The 17,209-nt window shown below is 36.2% G+C and overlaps 1 protein-coding gene across 2 annotated transcripts; it reads left to right on the top strand.

Moving 5' to 3' along the window:
• The first annotated feature begins 104 nt into the window (after positions 1-104).
• On the top strand, positions 105-16,690 carry LOC103137319 (transmembrane anterior posterior transformation protein 1 homolog). Of its 2 annotated transcripts, XM_007551018.2 has the most exons (15): positions 105-327; positions 3,071-3,201; positions 3,965-4,083; positions 5,725-5,757; positions 8,068-8,230; positions 9,080-9,215; positions 9,589-9,686; positions 9,892-9,961; positions 10,305-10,385; positions 10,857-10,966; positions 11,053-11,112; positions 11,254-11,322; positions 11,449-11,525; positions 12,824-12,993; positions 14,491-16,690. In XM_007551018.2, the coding sequence occupies exons 1-15, from the start codon at positions 138-140 to the stop codon at positions 14,793-14,795; spliced, it is 1,812 nt and encodes a 603-aa protein (XP_007551080.1). In that variant the 5' UTR covers positions 105-137; the 3' UTR covers positions 14,796-16,690. The 2 variants fall into 2 exon arrangements, with proteins under 2 accessions (XP_007551080.1, XP_007551081.1); XM_007551019.2 differs by lacking the exon at positions 5,725-5,757.
• Positions 16,691-17,209: the final 519 nt, after the last annotated feature.

Raw genomic sequence — 17,209 nt, 5'->3', positions numbered from 1 at the left:
ATTTTTTAAGCATGTTTTCTCAGTAACATTTAAACATGCATTTATTTCTGTATTTTTGTGATAAATATTGAATCATCGAGTTGACGTGTCTTAGACCGACGCCGCTTTGATGACGTCATGCGTTGACCAGAGTAAAGATGGCGGACGTGTCGGGGACCGAGCTGTCAGAAGAGAAAGAAAACGAAATTGAGCTAAAGAAAAGACAGAAAAGACCTTGGGAAGAGTTTCACAGGTCGGGAAAAATCGGGATAACTCCAGAGCTTCCGGAGACGCTGGGGTTTTTCGACATTAGTGCAGTGAAGAGGGAGCAGCAGGAGGTCTCAGCAGGTAACCGTTTGGTCTACCCAGCTGTGAAGCCACAGATACTACCGTTAAACAACTTAAAGCTTTTTTTTGACTTTCTTTAGCCATTCACACTTACGTGATTCAACGACTACAACGTTTTGTCTATAGTGGAGGGGTGAGGAATCAAGCATAAATTTGCTACAAAAGCCTAAATGAGTCTACTCAGCTTGATGACAGCTGCTGAGTTTATTTATTTACAGTGCTAGCTTAATTAACAAGCTAATAGTAAATAGCCAGCTAGTTTAAAAACAGCGAATTCAGCCATTTGGTGAAGCTATGTGTTTTCTTATTACTGTTGTATATGACATGTTTTTTTCATATTTCGTTTTCATATTTTAGGCTCCCATACCACACCGTGTTAAGCTCTACTGTTTGTGTAAAATAAATATATCTATCTATCTATAGATAGCAAAAAGGTTGTTGCTAAGGAAGCTTACTGTTTATTGTGCTTTATCCAAGTATATTAGGAAGTTTAGTGGAAGGTCAAAACAAAAAGTGTGAGGGACATATGCAGTGTGTGGACTGCAGCTGAAGTCCGTGAACCAACACACAAATGTGTCCAACATTTGGGCTTCAATTCTTCGTGTTAAGCTTCTGAACCAAATAAGCTTTGGCTGGTTTCAGGAGAAAAAGAATCGTGCTGTTACACAGTGTTCAGAGTTTCATTGGAAATCGAGGACCAGGGACCTTGAAAAGAGCCAGCAGACCAAATACAAATAGCTACAGGTCCAGTTTGAAGTTTCTGGATTCTGTGATGATTTGGGGAGCCATGTCATCTGCTGTTAGTCCATCAGATGGACCAACAGCATCTTTTTTTTGTTTTGTTTTTACCATGTCTACAGTCTTTTTGAAATCCAGTTTGATTGTAAGTCTAACAAAATATATTTTTTTAATTAGGTCTAAACTATAAACTAAACAAATGCTTGAAATATGTAGCTGTAAACTTTTTGAGTTCAGTGAATATTTTTTTTATTTTATAAAACAGTTTGTTATGTACAGTTGAAACATTGTTTTCACCTCTGGGTCAAAAAAGTTTAAAGCTTTTTGACCCAAAGTTGAAAATAATATTTTATCTGTATGAAGTGTTGAAGAAATATTTATGATCTCTTTTAAACTATTATCAAGACATTACAGTAAACTCTGACTCCTTGAATAATAACACAAAGACCTGAGAGATTATTTACTTTGAAGTCTGTTGGTACTTTATACAGCCACATAGCTTTATACCAGGTAACTCATATGTTGCTTGAGTGTCACATCGTATTCAGAGCAGATAAAATAAGTATTGGACACATGAATATTTTTTTTAGTTTAAATATTTGTAGAACAGCCACTGATTCACTCTAGAAGAATCAATGTAATTTATTTATTTATTTATTTGGGCATAAATCAACTTTGAGCACACGATGCCCATTGTTTCAAAGTGCTGCAGAAGGAAATGATGAACTAAAAGTTTAAATATATTTTGTTTACTTTGACTGCTCAATATGATGAAATGATGTTGGAAGATGTTGCTTCACATTGCGATAATGTTATTGGTTATGATTAACCCACTTTTCTCCATTGCAATGTCCACTGCTTGTCAGCTTTAGCATTGAGACCACTAAGAATATCTAACAGTCCAAATACATTATTGGCATAAGGAATTTGCATACGTAAAACATTATAGCATCCAAGTAGTTCTTTGCAATATCACACACTTTGATATGGTGATGATTGCGATGTGATATGTTGTACAGCTCTACATCAAATTTATACAAAATTTCTGTTGAAATTTTAATGAACAGACCATATAACTTTAAGGTTAAGTTACAAAAAATAAATACTACTTTTTTTAAAAATACTAATGTTACATTTTTATAATTTTTAGATTTGAGGCTCTTAGTCAAAAACATAAATACTAAATGAATCAAATTAAATACTTTTCAAGTGTAAAAGAAAACAAAAGATATAAACTTTGAGTTCACCTATAAGTTGTGGTATGCTAATGTGAATTATACACGGATCAACTGATAGCAAGTGCATCTGATATCATCTCAACACAGTTAAACAAACAGAGACAGTATAAAGTACGAAGTCATGCTGGGTTACATAATATACCAAGTTGCACAAAAACACTGTGGAAGTTATGGCATAAAGTTATGATAGACATCCTTAGAAATGTTACAGTGTAGTGACAGTTTCCTTGAGGAAACCTCTAGGAGTTGTCATTTAGGTGTTTCAATTCCATGTGCAGTTCAGACACTGGCCACAAGATACTTGCAAAATGATGTAAAATGATTATGTGCACATCAAGCCCAACAAACTCATCACTGTTTCACCTTTTTGGGGCAAAACATGCTTGACGTATTTTTGTGGCTGACGTTTGAAAAATACATTTGGTTTATTTGCATTTAGAGCAAATAAACCTTTTACTTTTTAAACTTCAACATAATCCTTTGTTTTAATTTAACATTTAATTGATTGTTGATTATTATTAATTGATTTAATCACAAAACATCATGAAGTTTTAAAATAACTGTACTTGCCAGGAGAATAATTACATAATTTTATTCAAATAAGTATTTGGTATATTTTATTTTTTGCATTGAAAAAAGCAAAGATTAATCAGTTTCAATCACTTTTTCCAGTAACATTCATGGAATTGAAATCTGATTTTGCTGACAGCTGCAATTGTCACAGACAATGTCTTTGTGATAACACTGTGGGCCTCTTGTTGTTCCAGATCCATCGTTGACGCGCTTCATTTGTACAGAACTCACCAGAGGCTACTTCCTGGAACACAATGAAGCAAAGTACACAGAGCGCAGAGAGAGGGTATATACATGCATGCGTATACCCAAGGAGCTGGAGAAGGTAGTGTACAGTAACGGTCCTGAACTATTCCCCTTGTTTCTCTTTGGCCAGTTTCATCAAGCTGCTTGTTTCTCCAGCCAAACAGAAATGATTCTGTTATGAGCAGCCTGAAGCTCCAGTAAACTGAGTTACAGCTGAGCCATGTGACAACACAACAAATGTTCAGTGTGTACATCAGTGGATTATATGATGGGAAACTGTATCAATCTCTTGTAAACAAACCAAATATGTGATAGTTGTCATTGCAGAATCTTGCAATAAATTTTGATTCTGCCTAATTAATTAAACTATGGCGTATTACTAATAACTATAATAATTAAAAATCTGCATTGGTGATATTTTTGTAGTTGTTTTTATAATATATAATATAAATTAAATGTAATGTATGTTATTTTAGTATAAACCACTATTTGCTATAGGCTGAATCAGCTAAATCAACTGAATTGTGCTGTGCAGCATTAGAATTAAACTGGAATCTGTGCAACTATATTTTTAACTAGACTGATTTAAATTAATTACAACAAAATTTCATCCAATTAATTACATATGATTTAGAATAACATTGTACTGTAAAATATTTTGATGGTATTTTTGATTTGCCGCTAAATAATCTGATCTTTATTAAATTTATGGATTATAAGATTATAGATTCTTGAATTGTTGCTTTTCAGCTCACACACATTTAATGATCACAGTGGAGGTTTTACATTCACACTGACAGCTGTTGTCTGACGTGGGGGTGTTGTTTGTTTGTTGGTTCTAGCTGATGATCTTTGGCTTCTTCCTGTGTGCCGATGCCTTCCTGTACATCTTCACCTTGCTGCCCCTCAGAGTGCTGCTGGCTCTACTTCGCCTCCTCACCCTGCCATGCTGTGGCTTCAGGTAAGATTGGAAAACATACATTATACAATAACTGAAAACAGGAATAAGAGCAAATTGTATTTCTGCACAAACTGAGTATCATTATCACCTCACGGTTAATTTTCTGTATTGGTCTTGGTTTTGTGAAAACCAGAACCACAATCTTCTCTTTAGGTCACTAGGTTCAGGAGTTTGTGTTGGGAGACACTTCCAGGATCATTTGACCTATTCCTATGTTTCTTCATATAATAACGTATCAGAAGGATTCAAATCATTTTTCATACTTCTAGATCAACTGTTAAACTGCAAATACATAACTTTAATTAAAAGTTAAGGCCACCCTCTTTCAATATTTTACAGGTGTTGTATCTGGACATAAAAAATATCTCATCAGTTCAAGTTGGTTAAATCCAACATCAGATAAATATCAACACATGATCTATCACACATAATTTAAAGAAAAAAACATTTAACATTTTAGATACTTAAGCAATCTAAAATGTTTAATTATCCTGTAGAACCAGCTTTTGAAGCCACAACTTTATGATTCTCTGATGATCTTTGCATTAGGGATATGGTCCAGACGTCTTGCTCAGATGCGTCTTTGCAAACTTAAGCTGTGCTTTTATCCTCTTGTCAGGTTTTCATCTACAGTTTTATTCATCTAATGACATAGTAAATGATAAATGACCTGAACTTTCATCTTTATCAAGTTGAGAGGATGAAGCGCTTTACTCTGCATTCAGTCATTCACCCATTCATGCAAATGTTCAACTAAAATATGTCAAAGTCTAAAACATTTTAACATGTACTGTATATCAGAAACAGTAAAATTAAAGGGATGTCCACTTACTTTTATGCAAGCATAAATGGTAAATACAAATCATTCAGATAATTCTCTTAATTTTCAGACTGGCAATCATGTCTGTAGTTATTCCTTATTAATTTGTATAATAATAATAATAATAATAATAATAATGCACCCCTGAGCAGGATTATTTTAGTTTATTAGTAATATTAGAAATTGTGGAGTACACACTATTTAGATCAATATTATACAGCCCAGAAAGGGAATCAGAATTAGAATTAGAATAACTACGAACTTAGAATCCAGAAATACTTAACAGGAACAGTCACTACTTAATTACTTTTATTTTACTACTTTTTAGAAACTGTAACTACTCACTTTACACCAGAAAAGGACTTAGATTAGTCATTTTGCTTTTTTCTTCTTTGTCTTTCCTTTGGTTTGTTATTTTGTTTGTATTTCCTTTTAACTCATGTAAAGCACTTTGAATTGCCTTGTTGCTGAAAATGTGCTATATAAATAAAATTACCTTACTTTACCTTACCTTGTAAGAGTATAAGTTGTAAGACTTGCAAATAAAATATTAGGAATGATTATATCAGTTTTTCATAGGGCCACGCTTTGAAAACATCACTTTTCCAGAAAAGGCCAAAAACCACTAAGGAAAAATGTCTTCTTACAAAAACTCTAATAGTTTGTACACGCAAGAGCAGTTGGATGGGGGGAACAATTGTTAACAGTCCAGCTATGTCACAAAGTTATGGATAAATGTACCCTTACTCTCATGAGAGGCCCCGTGTCACATTCTGCCCCCTGTTCTGCCTATCTCTCACCTGACTGTCCCTCCCTTGCAGGGCACGCACATGCCCCTACTGCAAAAGAAGCAGGTATGCTCCCACAAGCCCATCATAGCTCCAGTAAAAGTTAGTCCTGTCCCGAACAAGCCCGTGTTTTCAGTCATCAGTCTCATCTCATCTCCATGTTTGTAAAGATACAGCCTGGCACTACACACCATGTTCTGGTCTTCAAGTTAGTTTAACTTTGTCTGCTCTGATAAAGTTCTGCTGAGCATGTTTGGCCATTTTCATCCCGTGTTAAGTGTTCGTGATACACCTACTGCTGCGCTGCAGTTTGTATTGTCTGTAGCTTCATTTTCCAGTACTTAAGAGGGAGAAAAACAAAGTAATTATTTATCTCCAGTGTTAAATTATCCTGAACCACTGTACAGCAGCAGACAGACTGTTTGATACTAAAAGTTAAGCTTTTTTAACAAAAACCTCTTATTCTGCCCTTTGTGTTAAGCTTTCTTTTACATCCTCGAATGGAGGGAACTATACTCAGTAATAGTTGCTTGTAATGCTGCTCTCTGCTCTCATAAAATGATTTGGTTTGTGAAGATGGTGCTTACAGAATGTAGATGATGCACCCCTGAGCAGGTAACCTTAAAGGCTGCAGCAATTTCAAGTCTGTGTGCTGAGAATCAAGAGCCTTCTCAGGGACAGCACCTTGACTACCTGAATACTAAAACTGCAACATATAATGCAATGACAGGTTGAACACTAGGTGGTGGTATAGCACCAGAAGTCCATGTCCAATGTCTTTCCCATTTTTGCAGAATTTATGTACATGCTTTTATTTGTGATATGAAGCACTTTGATATGGGGTAATTTTTTGAGCTACAATCAAAGTTCACTGTGAGGATAATTATCCTCTAATGTTATATTGAAAACAGTCCAGATGTTCAACTGCTTCCTCAGCTGTGCATTGAGTGAGAATACAGTGATACTAATGGTTAGGCTGTTGTCAGTCTGGTGTCAGTTCAGAGGTGCAATGATTCAGCCTCTCTATTACCAGCCATGTAAATCATGTTTTTCCGTATCGTTAAAGCTGCTGCTAAAGTCAGTGGAGGCATCAATGACAGTTAGAATAGTTCCTAACATTCCACCTTGGTACTGAGTGTTTAAAAAGTATGCGTTTTTTGATTTGGCCAAGAGAAAAATCACACAGAGCTGATAACTGGGTTTAGCTTTCAGAAGAGCTCAATTAACCAACTAGCTGGAGGCTGATTAGGCTCCCTCAGCATTTTCAAGGTATAGTCCCATTTCTCTGTGATAAATGAATAATTTAAACAAACTGGTCATTACCAATAAGTTCATGTCCTTAGAAGGGAAATAAATAATTTCTCTACAGTGGTGTTGCATGCTTGCATGCAAATAGACGGAACACAGCTGACATGGAAAATATGCAGAAAGTGTTCAAATTAATCTCCCCCAGCTCTTCCCAGTCGCCCCTGTCACTGTAACTAAATAACCGCTCCCATGGATTTGTCAGCTCTTCTCGTAACGTGCTCCAGAGCTGCCGCTGCCGACTACAGATATTAATAAAATAAGCTGCATGTTTGACTCACTTTATTACCCTGAAAAGACGTGCCAATGTCACTGTTGGATATGACAGTTGATGCCTGTTTGTTTTCTGTTTTAGTCATTTCTGTCCAAAATGTTGAATCCAATTTTATATCATAACTGAAACATTTTAATCAAGAGCGAGGCTCAGCCACTGGTCCTGTTGGTCTGTTGGTAGATAAGAACAGTCTGGATTTATTTCTTGTACATGTACTTTAACCAGAAAAACACATTTCAAAAACAACCATATTAAAAAGACAGCTGGCTTCCAAGATAAATGTTATATAAAGGAGATAATATCTTTAATATTTCATATTGTACTTTTATTGATACCATCTGTTGTTGCTCCTGGTGTTTTATCTCATTTTGAACAGAAATGAAAATATTACTCATGTTGTATCTTGGCATCAACTTGTGAGAATCTAATCAGACAGAGATCATTCAGCCTGAGTAACCTGCAGTAATAGATGAGGCTGGGAAACATCTGTTGTCTGTTCCTTCTTGTTTTGCTGTCTTAGCCTCACTGCAAAGCATCAGCGTGGGGTAGACGAATGTGTGCATGATTCTTCAAATGGTTGGAAATATCTTCATGTTAATACTTGGTTCACGTGTGCGTTTGTCAGCACGCATTACATTGCGGTGTGAACATATTTACTCATGCATGTTTGATTTTGGGAGATACAGAACAGCTTGCAGCTCAGCATGCATCAGGGCATTAAATAACACAAGTCTGCATGTCGGTACGGGAAATAGATGCTGAGTTTTCTGAGTGTGTCCCTGTGTCTGTGTGAACAGCGGGTCACGACTGCTGCAGCCAGCGCAGGTTTGTGATATGCTGAAGGGGCTGATCCTGGTGCTGTGCTTCTCCATGATGCACTACGTGGATTACTCCATGATGTATCACCTGATCAGAGGACAGTCCGTCATCAAGCTCTACATCATCTACAACATGTTGGAGGTACTTTACACTGTAAACACTGAAAAACAAAAATCAGTGATGCTACACTGTTGTTTTATTTATAACTCTTAAAATCCGTTCCATTGCATGATATCGATAAGGAAGAAAATAAAGTATTTATTTGCAGAGTCATTTTAAATAAATCTCTAGTATTTAAAAATATATATATATATTTTACAAGGAAAAGTGTGCTTCAAAGCTGACATACTGAACAGAGTTTGCCTCAATAACAAAAAGTAGCTTTCTTTCAAATGGCTTTTTACATCTAATACTTAAATTTCTCAGCTACATTCTCTCTCCCTTAGTAGAAGTTTGATCAATTCACTGATCAAAACAGATTAGACTTTGGGGTTCTGAGGATCGAGCTGAAAATCATCTGATTTTGGTAAATAGACTCAGATTTCTGAGTACATCTAGTATTTATTTCTTGGCAAACACAATGATGTTTTTTGAAGTTCAGAGATTAAATGTTAAATAATTGAGGCTTGTGATTCTTAAATTCTCTTTAGACTCACGTACCTTTTCAGTAGTAGGACATCTAATAAAAGTTTAAGATTCATGGCTGAATAAATTGACAAGTCATGTTTAGCAGTGTGAGCTACTTCTTTGCACCCACAAAATAAACCTTTCGTCTTTGTGTGGAAAGCAAGCATCACAGGCAGACTGTAGTTCTTTCCATATTTGATGCTCCGAAGCACTTTATATGAAAGTTACTCATGTCTGGATTGAGGTGGTTCTGTGATTTAACAGAAAAAACTAATAGTTCACTAGCTAACATCATTAAGGTTACATTTACTGTCTGTCTAAAGCTCTGTCGAACTTCATTTCCAACCTGTTTTCCTTTATAAGGTTGCAGATCGCCTCTTCTCGTCTTTTGGTCAAGACATTCTGGATGCTCTGTACTGGACGGCCACTGAACCCAAAGAACGCAAAAGAGACAGTATAGGAGTTATCCCTCACTTTTTTATGGCTGTCTTTTATGTCTGTATCCTTCCATTTTGTCTTCATGTTGAACCCAAAAGCTTTTGAAATATGACCCCTTTTATTTATTCTTTAAAGCAACAGTGATGCACATGGTCATACACTAGGTAAATGAGTATTCTGTAACATCCATATTCTTAGTTATTTGAAATTTATTATCAAATATGGTATACCAAATGCAGGACAAATCAACAGTTTTGAACTTAAACAACATTTGCTTATGCCTGTCGCTTCAGCACCTGAGCCATCTCCAAATATTATTGAAATAATAGACTTACAGTTTCTGGTTTAGTTTAGAAGTCTTATTCCTAACCATTGCTTTTATTTAACTTGATTTATTTTTAAAAAGGTGTTTTTCCTGAGTATTTCTTCCTCAGTTCTTCATTCCATCCTCATCATGGTCCAAGCCTCCACTCTGAATGTTGCCTTCAACTCGCACAACAAGTCTCTGCTTACCATTATGATGTCCAACAATGTCAGTGCTCACAGATACACATACAACAAAAAGAAATTCTAACGCATTTACCTAAAATATTTGTCCAAGTAGCAATGCACTAAAAGTATTTGTATGTTGATATATTCAGCTTGCTGATGTTGAAACCTGACTCTTGTAGCTACAACATTGTATTTTTATACAGTATCAATTTGATGCTCCAATATGTGTGTTTTATAAATCTCAGTTTGTGGAGATCAAGGGAAGCGTCTTCAAGAAATTTGAGAAGAACAATTTATTTCAAATGTCTAACAGTGGTAAGTTTTTCATCACCACACTGCACATCATTTTTCGTTGACCTCTGTCTTTCATAACAGTTTGTTGCATTGGTCAGCTCTGCTTTCAGCTATAGGTGTTTGATAGCTTACTCAACACCTGTAGCTACAACATGTATGATATGGAAGCCTTCACAGTTAGCTGAAGGCTTCCAAAACTAGCTTAATTAGAAAAGTGCATTTGTTTATTTTTGGCTTCCTTGTTACACATGGCAAAAAAAAAAAAAAAGATAAAAATGGCACCTGACTTCCTGTGAACTGTTTTAATGAGCCCATTTCACATTTTTTACTCTACTTAATTAGCAGCTTTTATTTTATCTTTCAGATATAAAAGAACGGTTTACCAGCTATGTTCTCCTCCTCATCGTCTGTCTCAGGAATATGGAGCAGTTTTCATGGAACCCAGGTAATTATTTGTTTTCCCTGTAAGCTAAGTTTTTATTAACATTTAAAATGCAATAAACACAAAACTGCATCATTTCACTTTTGCAATAAATATAACACATTGACAGTATTTCTGTGCCAGCACTGATGTTGCTGCTTGCCTTGAATAAAGATTTGACAGCTATCCTGAGCAGTTGCTTTCTGTCTATTCCCACTGACCGACTGTAGTACTTTGGGGAGTTTCTCCCAGAATCTTCAGTCAACAAGGCAGTAAAGTCAGAGATGAGAGCTGGGCGTTACTGTTTGACAGCTTTCTGACACTCGGCTCCTCCTGCCAGTCTCAAACACAAACTCCCTGTCAGTGACAGACATTGACTGTCAGCTGAAATGTTAACACTTTAAAGCAGCACACTTCTCATTTTGCATTCATTCTGTGTTCATCCTCTGATACACCAAGATGGATTTGCTCAGACATGACATTTTTTCTCCTCAGACCACCTGTGGATGTTGTTCCCTGATGTCTTTATGGTCGTCATGTCTGAAGTTGCTGTTGACATCATTAAACATGCATTCATCACAAAGTTCAACGACATCACAGCAGATGTAAGAAACAAGCCAGCAGCAAAATAACACATTTACGCATCGCTTATTGAACAAAGTTTGTAACCGGCCACATGCATGTCCTCCAGGTGTACAGTGAATACAGAGCCAGTCTGGCCTTCGATCTTGTTAGCAGTCGACAAAAGAACGTATGATTTTCTTTTTTTAATTTATTTACTTTTTTGGTTGTTTGTTTTCATATCATTGTAATTATTTTGTTACATCATAAAACTCATGCAGCTAACAGATTCTCATGTCAAGAGATGTAACCTTTGCCTGTCACTGTGCAGGCCTACACTGACTATAGTGACTCAGTGGCCCGGAGGATGGGCTTCATCCCTCTGCCGCTGGCTGTCCTGGTGAGTGACAACAGTCTGTTACCCTAAACTGACTCAAACCCTTTAGAGTAACGGTCCAAATACTAGCTTTTAGATCTTTTGATTTTTGGATTAAACTGATTTCGGAATGTCTTGCTGTTTTTTCAGCTAATCCGAGTGGTGATGAGTTCTGTGAAGGTACAGGGGGCTCTGTCATACACATGTGTGTTCCTCTTTTATCTTGGGTAAGCCTTTAGTTTTGCTCTGCTTGTTTTCTTCTGCTTTTATATGGCAAATTATATCCCTATTGCCAAAATGAGAGCTAGTAACCACAATATTGTGATGAAAGTTTTTACAAATTTAGCAAATGCTTTAAAAAAACAAACAAACAAAAAAAACATAAAAATATGCAATTGTTAGACTCTTGACTTGCTCTCGGCGCTTGATGAGGACACACTGAAACATCTGTGGTTATATAAGCATGAACACCATAGCTGACTTCCCACTGGGCTCTTCCCATTGAAGAATTCACTTCAGGAATAAGAACACATTGTTGTCATCTCTGGCCTTCCCTTTCCTCTGGTTTAAAAATAGCCCTTGTTTGAGTAGATCGCTGTGCCTTGGCAAAGATTTAGCTGACACAATCTCAGTTCCAAATGGCCTGTCACAGCAAGCGTTGCTCCACAGACCCAAATGTGTCCGTCTTCCACTCATCAGTGTCAGAGTCAAAGCTCTGCAAAGAAAAGCGTTCTGCACATCAGCATGCGGGTGTGAAAGATGAGGCTGAATGGTGGTGATTGCTTACAATCATTAGGCTCCATTTTAAGGAAGAATTATTACCAGTGCATCTCAACAAATTACATTTTGTGTAAAAAAAATATTTATTTAAATAATTAAATAAATTAACTAGCATTATATAGACTTACATTCTGTTTATTTTTGATGACATTTGGTTACAGCTGATGAAAACCCAAAATTCAGTTTCTCAGACAATAGGAATATTACATAATACCATTTTTTAATTTTTTTTAAAGGATATTTGAAGCAGGTGACTCTTTCAGAACTGACCTGAACCGAAGTTCACACTTTGTGAATCTCTCTTAAACTTCTCAAAGGTTGTTGTCTTGCTGTCCTCTGAATTAGGGGTTTCAACCTTGAGGACTGAAACCTTTTGTTGGGTTCCTTGTCCAACACCCTCATCAAAAGGCTCAATTTTCTCTTCAGCAAGCAGTCAAATTGTACAGACCTCTGCTAATGTCCTAATTAATAGAATCAGGTGTATTTAAGCAGAGTCACCTTTGAAGTTGCAGAATGTTGAGTAATATTCCAAGTAACTCACTTCTAAAATTTTAAAAGGTTCATATTTTAAACTTAATTACTGAAACAAACATTTTGATTGAATTTTAAAATGTTAAGATGCTTCTGTAAGTTTAGCACATCCTAGTTTTGCTTGATTTATTATGTTTTTAGCAATTTATTTCTTTGTGCCAATCAAATGTAAAATATTCTAATATTGTTTCCTTTGTTGCTGCTCTTCTTGTAGGATGGTTACTCTGAAAGTTTTAAACAGTATCGTGCTGCTGGGGAAGTCTTGTGTTTATGTCAAGAGAGCCAACATGGAGGACAAACTGTTTGAGAGGCCACCGACCGCTCCGTCCTTCTCTGCAAAGAGTCCCAGCAAATCTGACCCACGTAGATGCACTAAATCTTCAGGTAAGCAAAGCTTTTCACATCAAGTTAATTTTTATTAAAGTGCACGTATTCAGAGAAGATGAAGGGATCTCTCATAAAAGTTATTGAAGTTTTATGTTGTAAAATATGGACAAAAACACAACATGAGGTTTATCTTGTGCATTGCATTTTATTTGTTGCTAAAAAACAAGTGTTGTCTCAACTTTGTAAAAATTTCCAATTATTTTTTAAGTGAAAAGTCTGATCATTTTTTTCTGTTCTCCGACGTAAAATCCAAACAGTTTAAGTTCACTAGAACTGTGACACTAATAACTGAATGTTTATTAAAAACTTACATTGAGCCAACTTTTTTATAAAAAGAGGAAATGATTGCCATGTACTATTCATTTTGTGAGTTCTAACTCTTTGGAAAAATGTTTGAAATCGCTGTTGGACCAGCAAAACCATTTACAAAAACACATCAATACATCTGGTATTTATGTATAATCTAAACATCTTATTTTTATTTTAAAACAATGCAAATACTTTTCTCTGACAACCAGAATCAATAGGTTGGTGGATTGCAGTTCTGTTTATGAAAGCAGTGATTTATATGTGCAGCTGACAACAGAGACATCCTGAAGTGAGGCAGTGTCTCTCCTGCCAAGTCTCTTATCAGTTTTGCGCAGTTCTTTCAAAAATGTCTTATTGTGTTTATTCTCAGAATGATTTTTCTCATGATACTACTCCTTGTGCTCTCAGAGTGAAATAGTTCACACTGTTTTCTTTCTACAAAACACAATACTTCATAATGAGATCTGTGCTGTCCTTTGATTTATTCAAGATTACATTTTCTGGATAAACTAGAATCATTTTAATCAGCCATCTTGGTGGAGGTCAGCCAAGTTGTGGAAATAACTACTTTTTATTTTCCAAGCTGGTTTCTTCTTGATCTTTTCTCACTTTCACCAAGGAGGAGGGATAAAAAATATTAATATAAAAAAATCACCTTACTGTGGTTCCCCAAAAGAAAGGAAGCAAACATGTAAAGATAAAATACATTTTGTACTTGTTTGCAAGTTAAACCACCCAGTCTCTCTTAGCTTTTAGCTGTAGTTTGAATCTTCAGGAAGAGAGATGCAGGTTTTATAGCTGAATTTTTGGCCATTATTAGTCAGTCAACTGCAGCATGAAGGGTTTATTAATATATCAACTTCTTTGTGTAATCAGTGGACAAAGATGCCAAAGATGGCAACAATTTGCCTTTTTGCAAACAACTTGACAGATTGCATTGACTTGCTCTAGTCTGCCGTGGTTGCCTGGCAACAAGAACCCTGTACAAAGTCATCAGATGATCTATGTCCACTGCCTTTTTGTTTTTATTCTGAGCAAAGCTGATTTAGCTTGACAAGCATAACAACATTTTAAGTTATAATATAAAGTTATTATTGGAAAATTCAAGTCTTTCTAGACAACAACTGTGTACAAAATACATTTTCAGAGAAAAGCAGTTTATACGCTTCATCCTTTGTCATTCAGGTGAATCCATTGTGGATCAGATTCCTGCCACACCTTGCAGCCCTCCGACCTCCTCATTACCCTCTGTGACCACCCAGCCGGCTCCCCGGTCTGACTTGTTTCTCCCTCCCCCCACTGACGCCTCACCTGCGACAGCAGACAGCTGTCCTTCGACCTCAGAACCCCAATCTGACACTGAACCACCAACAGCTTCACCTTTACAGGAAGAGGAGGCAGACGAAGCCTCCGATATGAACCACAGAGCTCCCAATAAAGACCTGCTGGAGATCGACCGCTTCACAATCTGTGGCAACCGAATCGACTGACCAGCAGCAGCCACCGATGTAGCAAGTAAACCACTCAGGTATAGCGGAGAGCGCAGGCTCTCAGCCAGATCCTCCACGCGGAAAGCAGAGTATTTATTGGCAATATGATAAGTTATTGTTACCAGGGACACAGTGTCAGGCAGATCTGCTGTGGTCGATGCCTCAGGTCAAGAAGTTTGACGAAGAACACTTCAGGTGTCTGATAAACAGCAGGAGACAGAAAGTGTGAGTGTGGCAGCCGAGTCGTCGGGACAATCTGCCAATTGTTTGTGTGTGTGTGGGTGTGTGTCTGTGTGTGAAAGAAAACAACAGTGTGTGTGAGTGTGACAGCACACAAGCACTTCCTGATTGAGCAGCTGTGGGACCAGAAGGAGAGAAATGTCTCTCCACAGACAGAAAACAAACTAAAACCACAGATTTTTAAAGCAAGCGTCAGGATATTCATTTTGTATAAGAAAACATGCTGAGGTATCAACATATTGGCTTTCAAGACTAAGTGATTATTTTAGGCATTTATATTGAGATGGTGTTGCAAACAGAAAAACAGGAAAGATATTTTTGCACACATAAGTCAGTATGTTATTCGGTTTATTGAGGATAATAAAATGTGGATTACAGAAAACTACATGAAATTTATAAATCAAAACATGAGAATCAGCAAACATGAAACCCAAAGTAAAAAAACAACAACATTCTTTTGAACTGTTGGCCTTAAGAGGGGCGTTTTGTTTACATCATTATATCATTAGCACCTTCACTAACTTACTGAACCCCATCCTGCTGACGTTAACTCAGCAGCTTCTGTCGGTCCCTGACTCAGCAGATGGAGACCAAAGGTCGAGGATGCAGCGGCGCAGTTACATCTATAATGTCACTTTTATATGAACAAAGTCATTCAATATTATCATCTTCAATGTCTTGTTATCCATTAAGACGGGATATGACTGAGTGAGGCGCCTCCTCTGGAATGTACCAAGTTAGTTTCTAATTCTTTTGGTCTTGAATGTTTGCACTGATGGACTATTAAGTTATATCGGGTCATGTTTCACATAAACTCAGCTGATGTTTCCATAGGAACATCTTAGAAAGATAGAAGCAATATTTCCATGACAGAATGCCTTTTTTTTTTTGCATGTGTGCTTTAAAACCTGTGATTTGACTGACTTTAAGAAATTATTGTAAACCATTTTTTATTGTGATTAAAACATATGATAAATATGTAGAGTATATAAAAACTGTTTGTTTATAATTAAATGTAAGGACAATATAAAAATCCCAACTTGATTATATTTTTATGATAGAAAGTCAAGCAAAGCCCTTCAGTTTTATCAGAAATGTATCAGTTTCAAAAGTAATGCAGATATGGTTTGATTTGCTTTCTGGTTTCATCCATTATTACACATTTAATTTGTATAAAATATTTTCACTGAAACACGATTTCAAAAGAACTGTTGGCTTAGGAAACAAAAAATGTACTCAGAACAAGGATGTACAGACAAATGTTGAATATTGTTTAAGCAGGAAAAATTTTAGGTTAATGTTTAAGGGCAAAGTGTTGATTTACATTGTCCTTTTCCATCATAATAAGGAATATGGTTCTACTTGGGGAACTGTAAATGACTTAAATGTTCCGTGTGAAATGTGATTCCTCAAACTATCGCGTGGTTCTCTCAGAGGGCCAGAACTCCCCGTGTTTTGTTCAGAGTCGTCCAAACTCTTTGTTTGTTTACAGTGAAGGCGGCCGAAGCTGAGATCAACAGAACTGATGAAGTGGAGTGTTTTTATGTCCAGTACACTGCCTGCTCTGTTTCATTAGTTTAGATTTATATTTAATTCATACCTTGATAATGAATGAAATTGCCTTTTTGGAATAATAAAAGTGTATTTTTTTTTTTAAATGGTGATCGCAAATGTTTCCTTTAAACAACAATATGGAAAGGAGTAACTGTGAACAGCAGCTTTTTTTGCCGCTGTAGCTCTGAAGTAAACAAAAAAAATCTAATTTGGTAATCATTGGAGAATTACATCAATCAGTAATCAGAAAGATTAGAAAACTGATTTAAAAAAAAAAGTCCACCGATATGTCTCCAAAAGCCTAAAGGAAGGTTTTGGAACGGCCTACTTAAAGTCTGGACTTACATGCGATTGCAGTAATGCAGCATGAAAAAAACATTTATTTTTGTAACATACATATAATACAGAGTTGTCTTTTTTCCTCTGATGAGATTACATATATACAACAGAAGCCTCTGTGATGTGGTGTTAAAACAGCTTTAATCATGACCAGAAACAACTAGCTGCATGTGATTTACTATGGGTGTAGCACATTTCACTCTGCAGGATCATGCAGTTTTTACTTTAACTAGTAAATAACGCCAAAGTTAAGTAGGAGATTATCAGAATAAACTCTGACT

The sequence above is a fragment of the Poecilia formosa genome, unplaced genomic scaffold (assembly GCF_000485575.1).
Source record: "Poecilia formosa unplaced genomic scaffold, Poecilia_formosa-5.1.2 Scaffold39, whole genome shotgun sequence".
In the NCBI taxonomy this organism is placed as follows: Eukaryota; Metazoa; Chordata; class Actinopteri; order Cyprinodontiformes; family Poeciliidae; genus Poecilia; species Poecilia formosa.
This window is presented reverse-complemented; position numbering and strand designations above follow the sequence as displayed.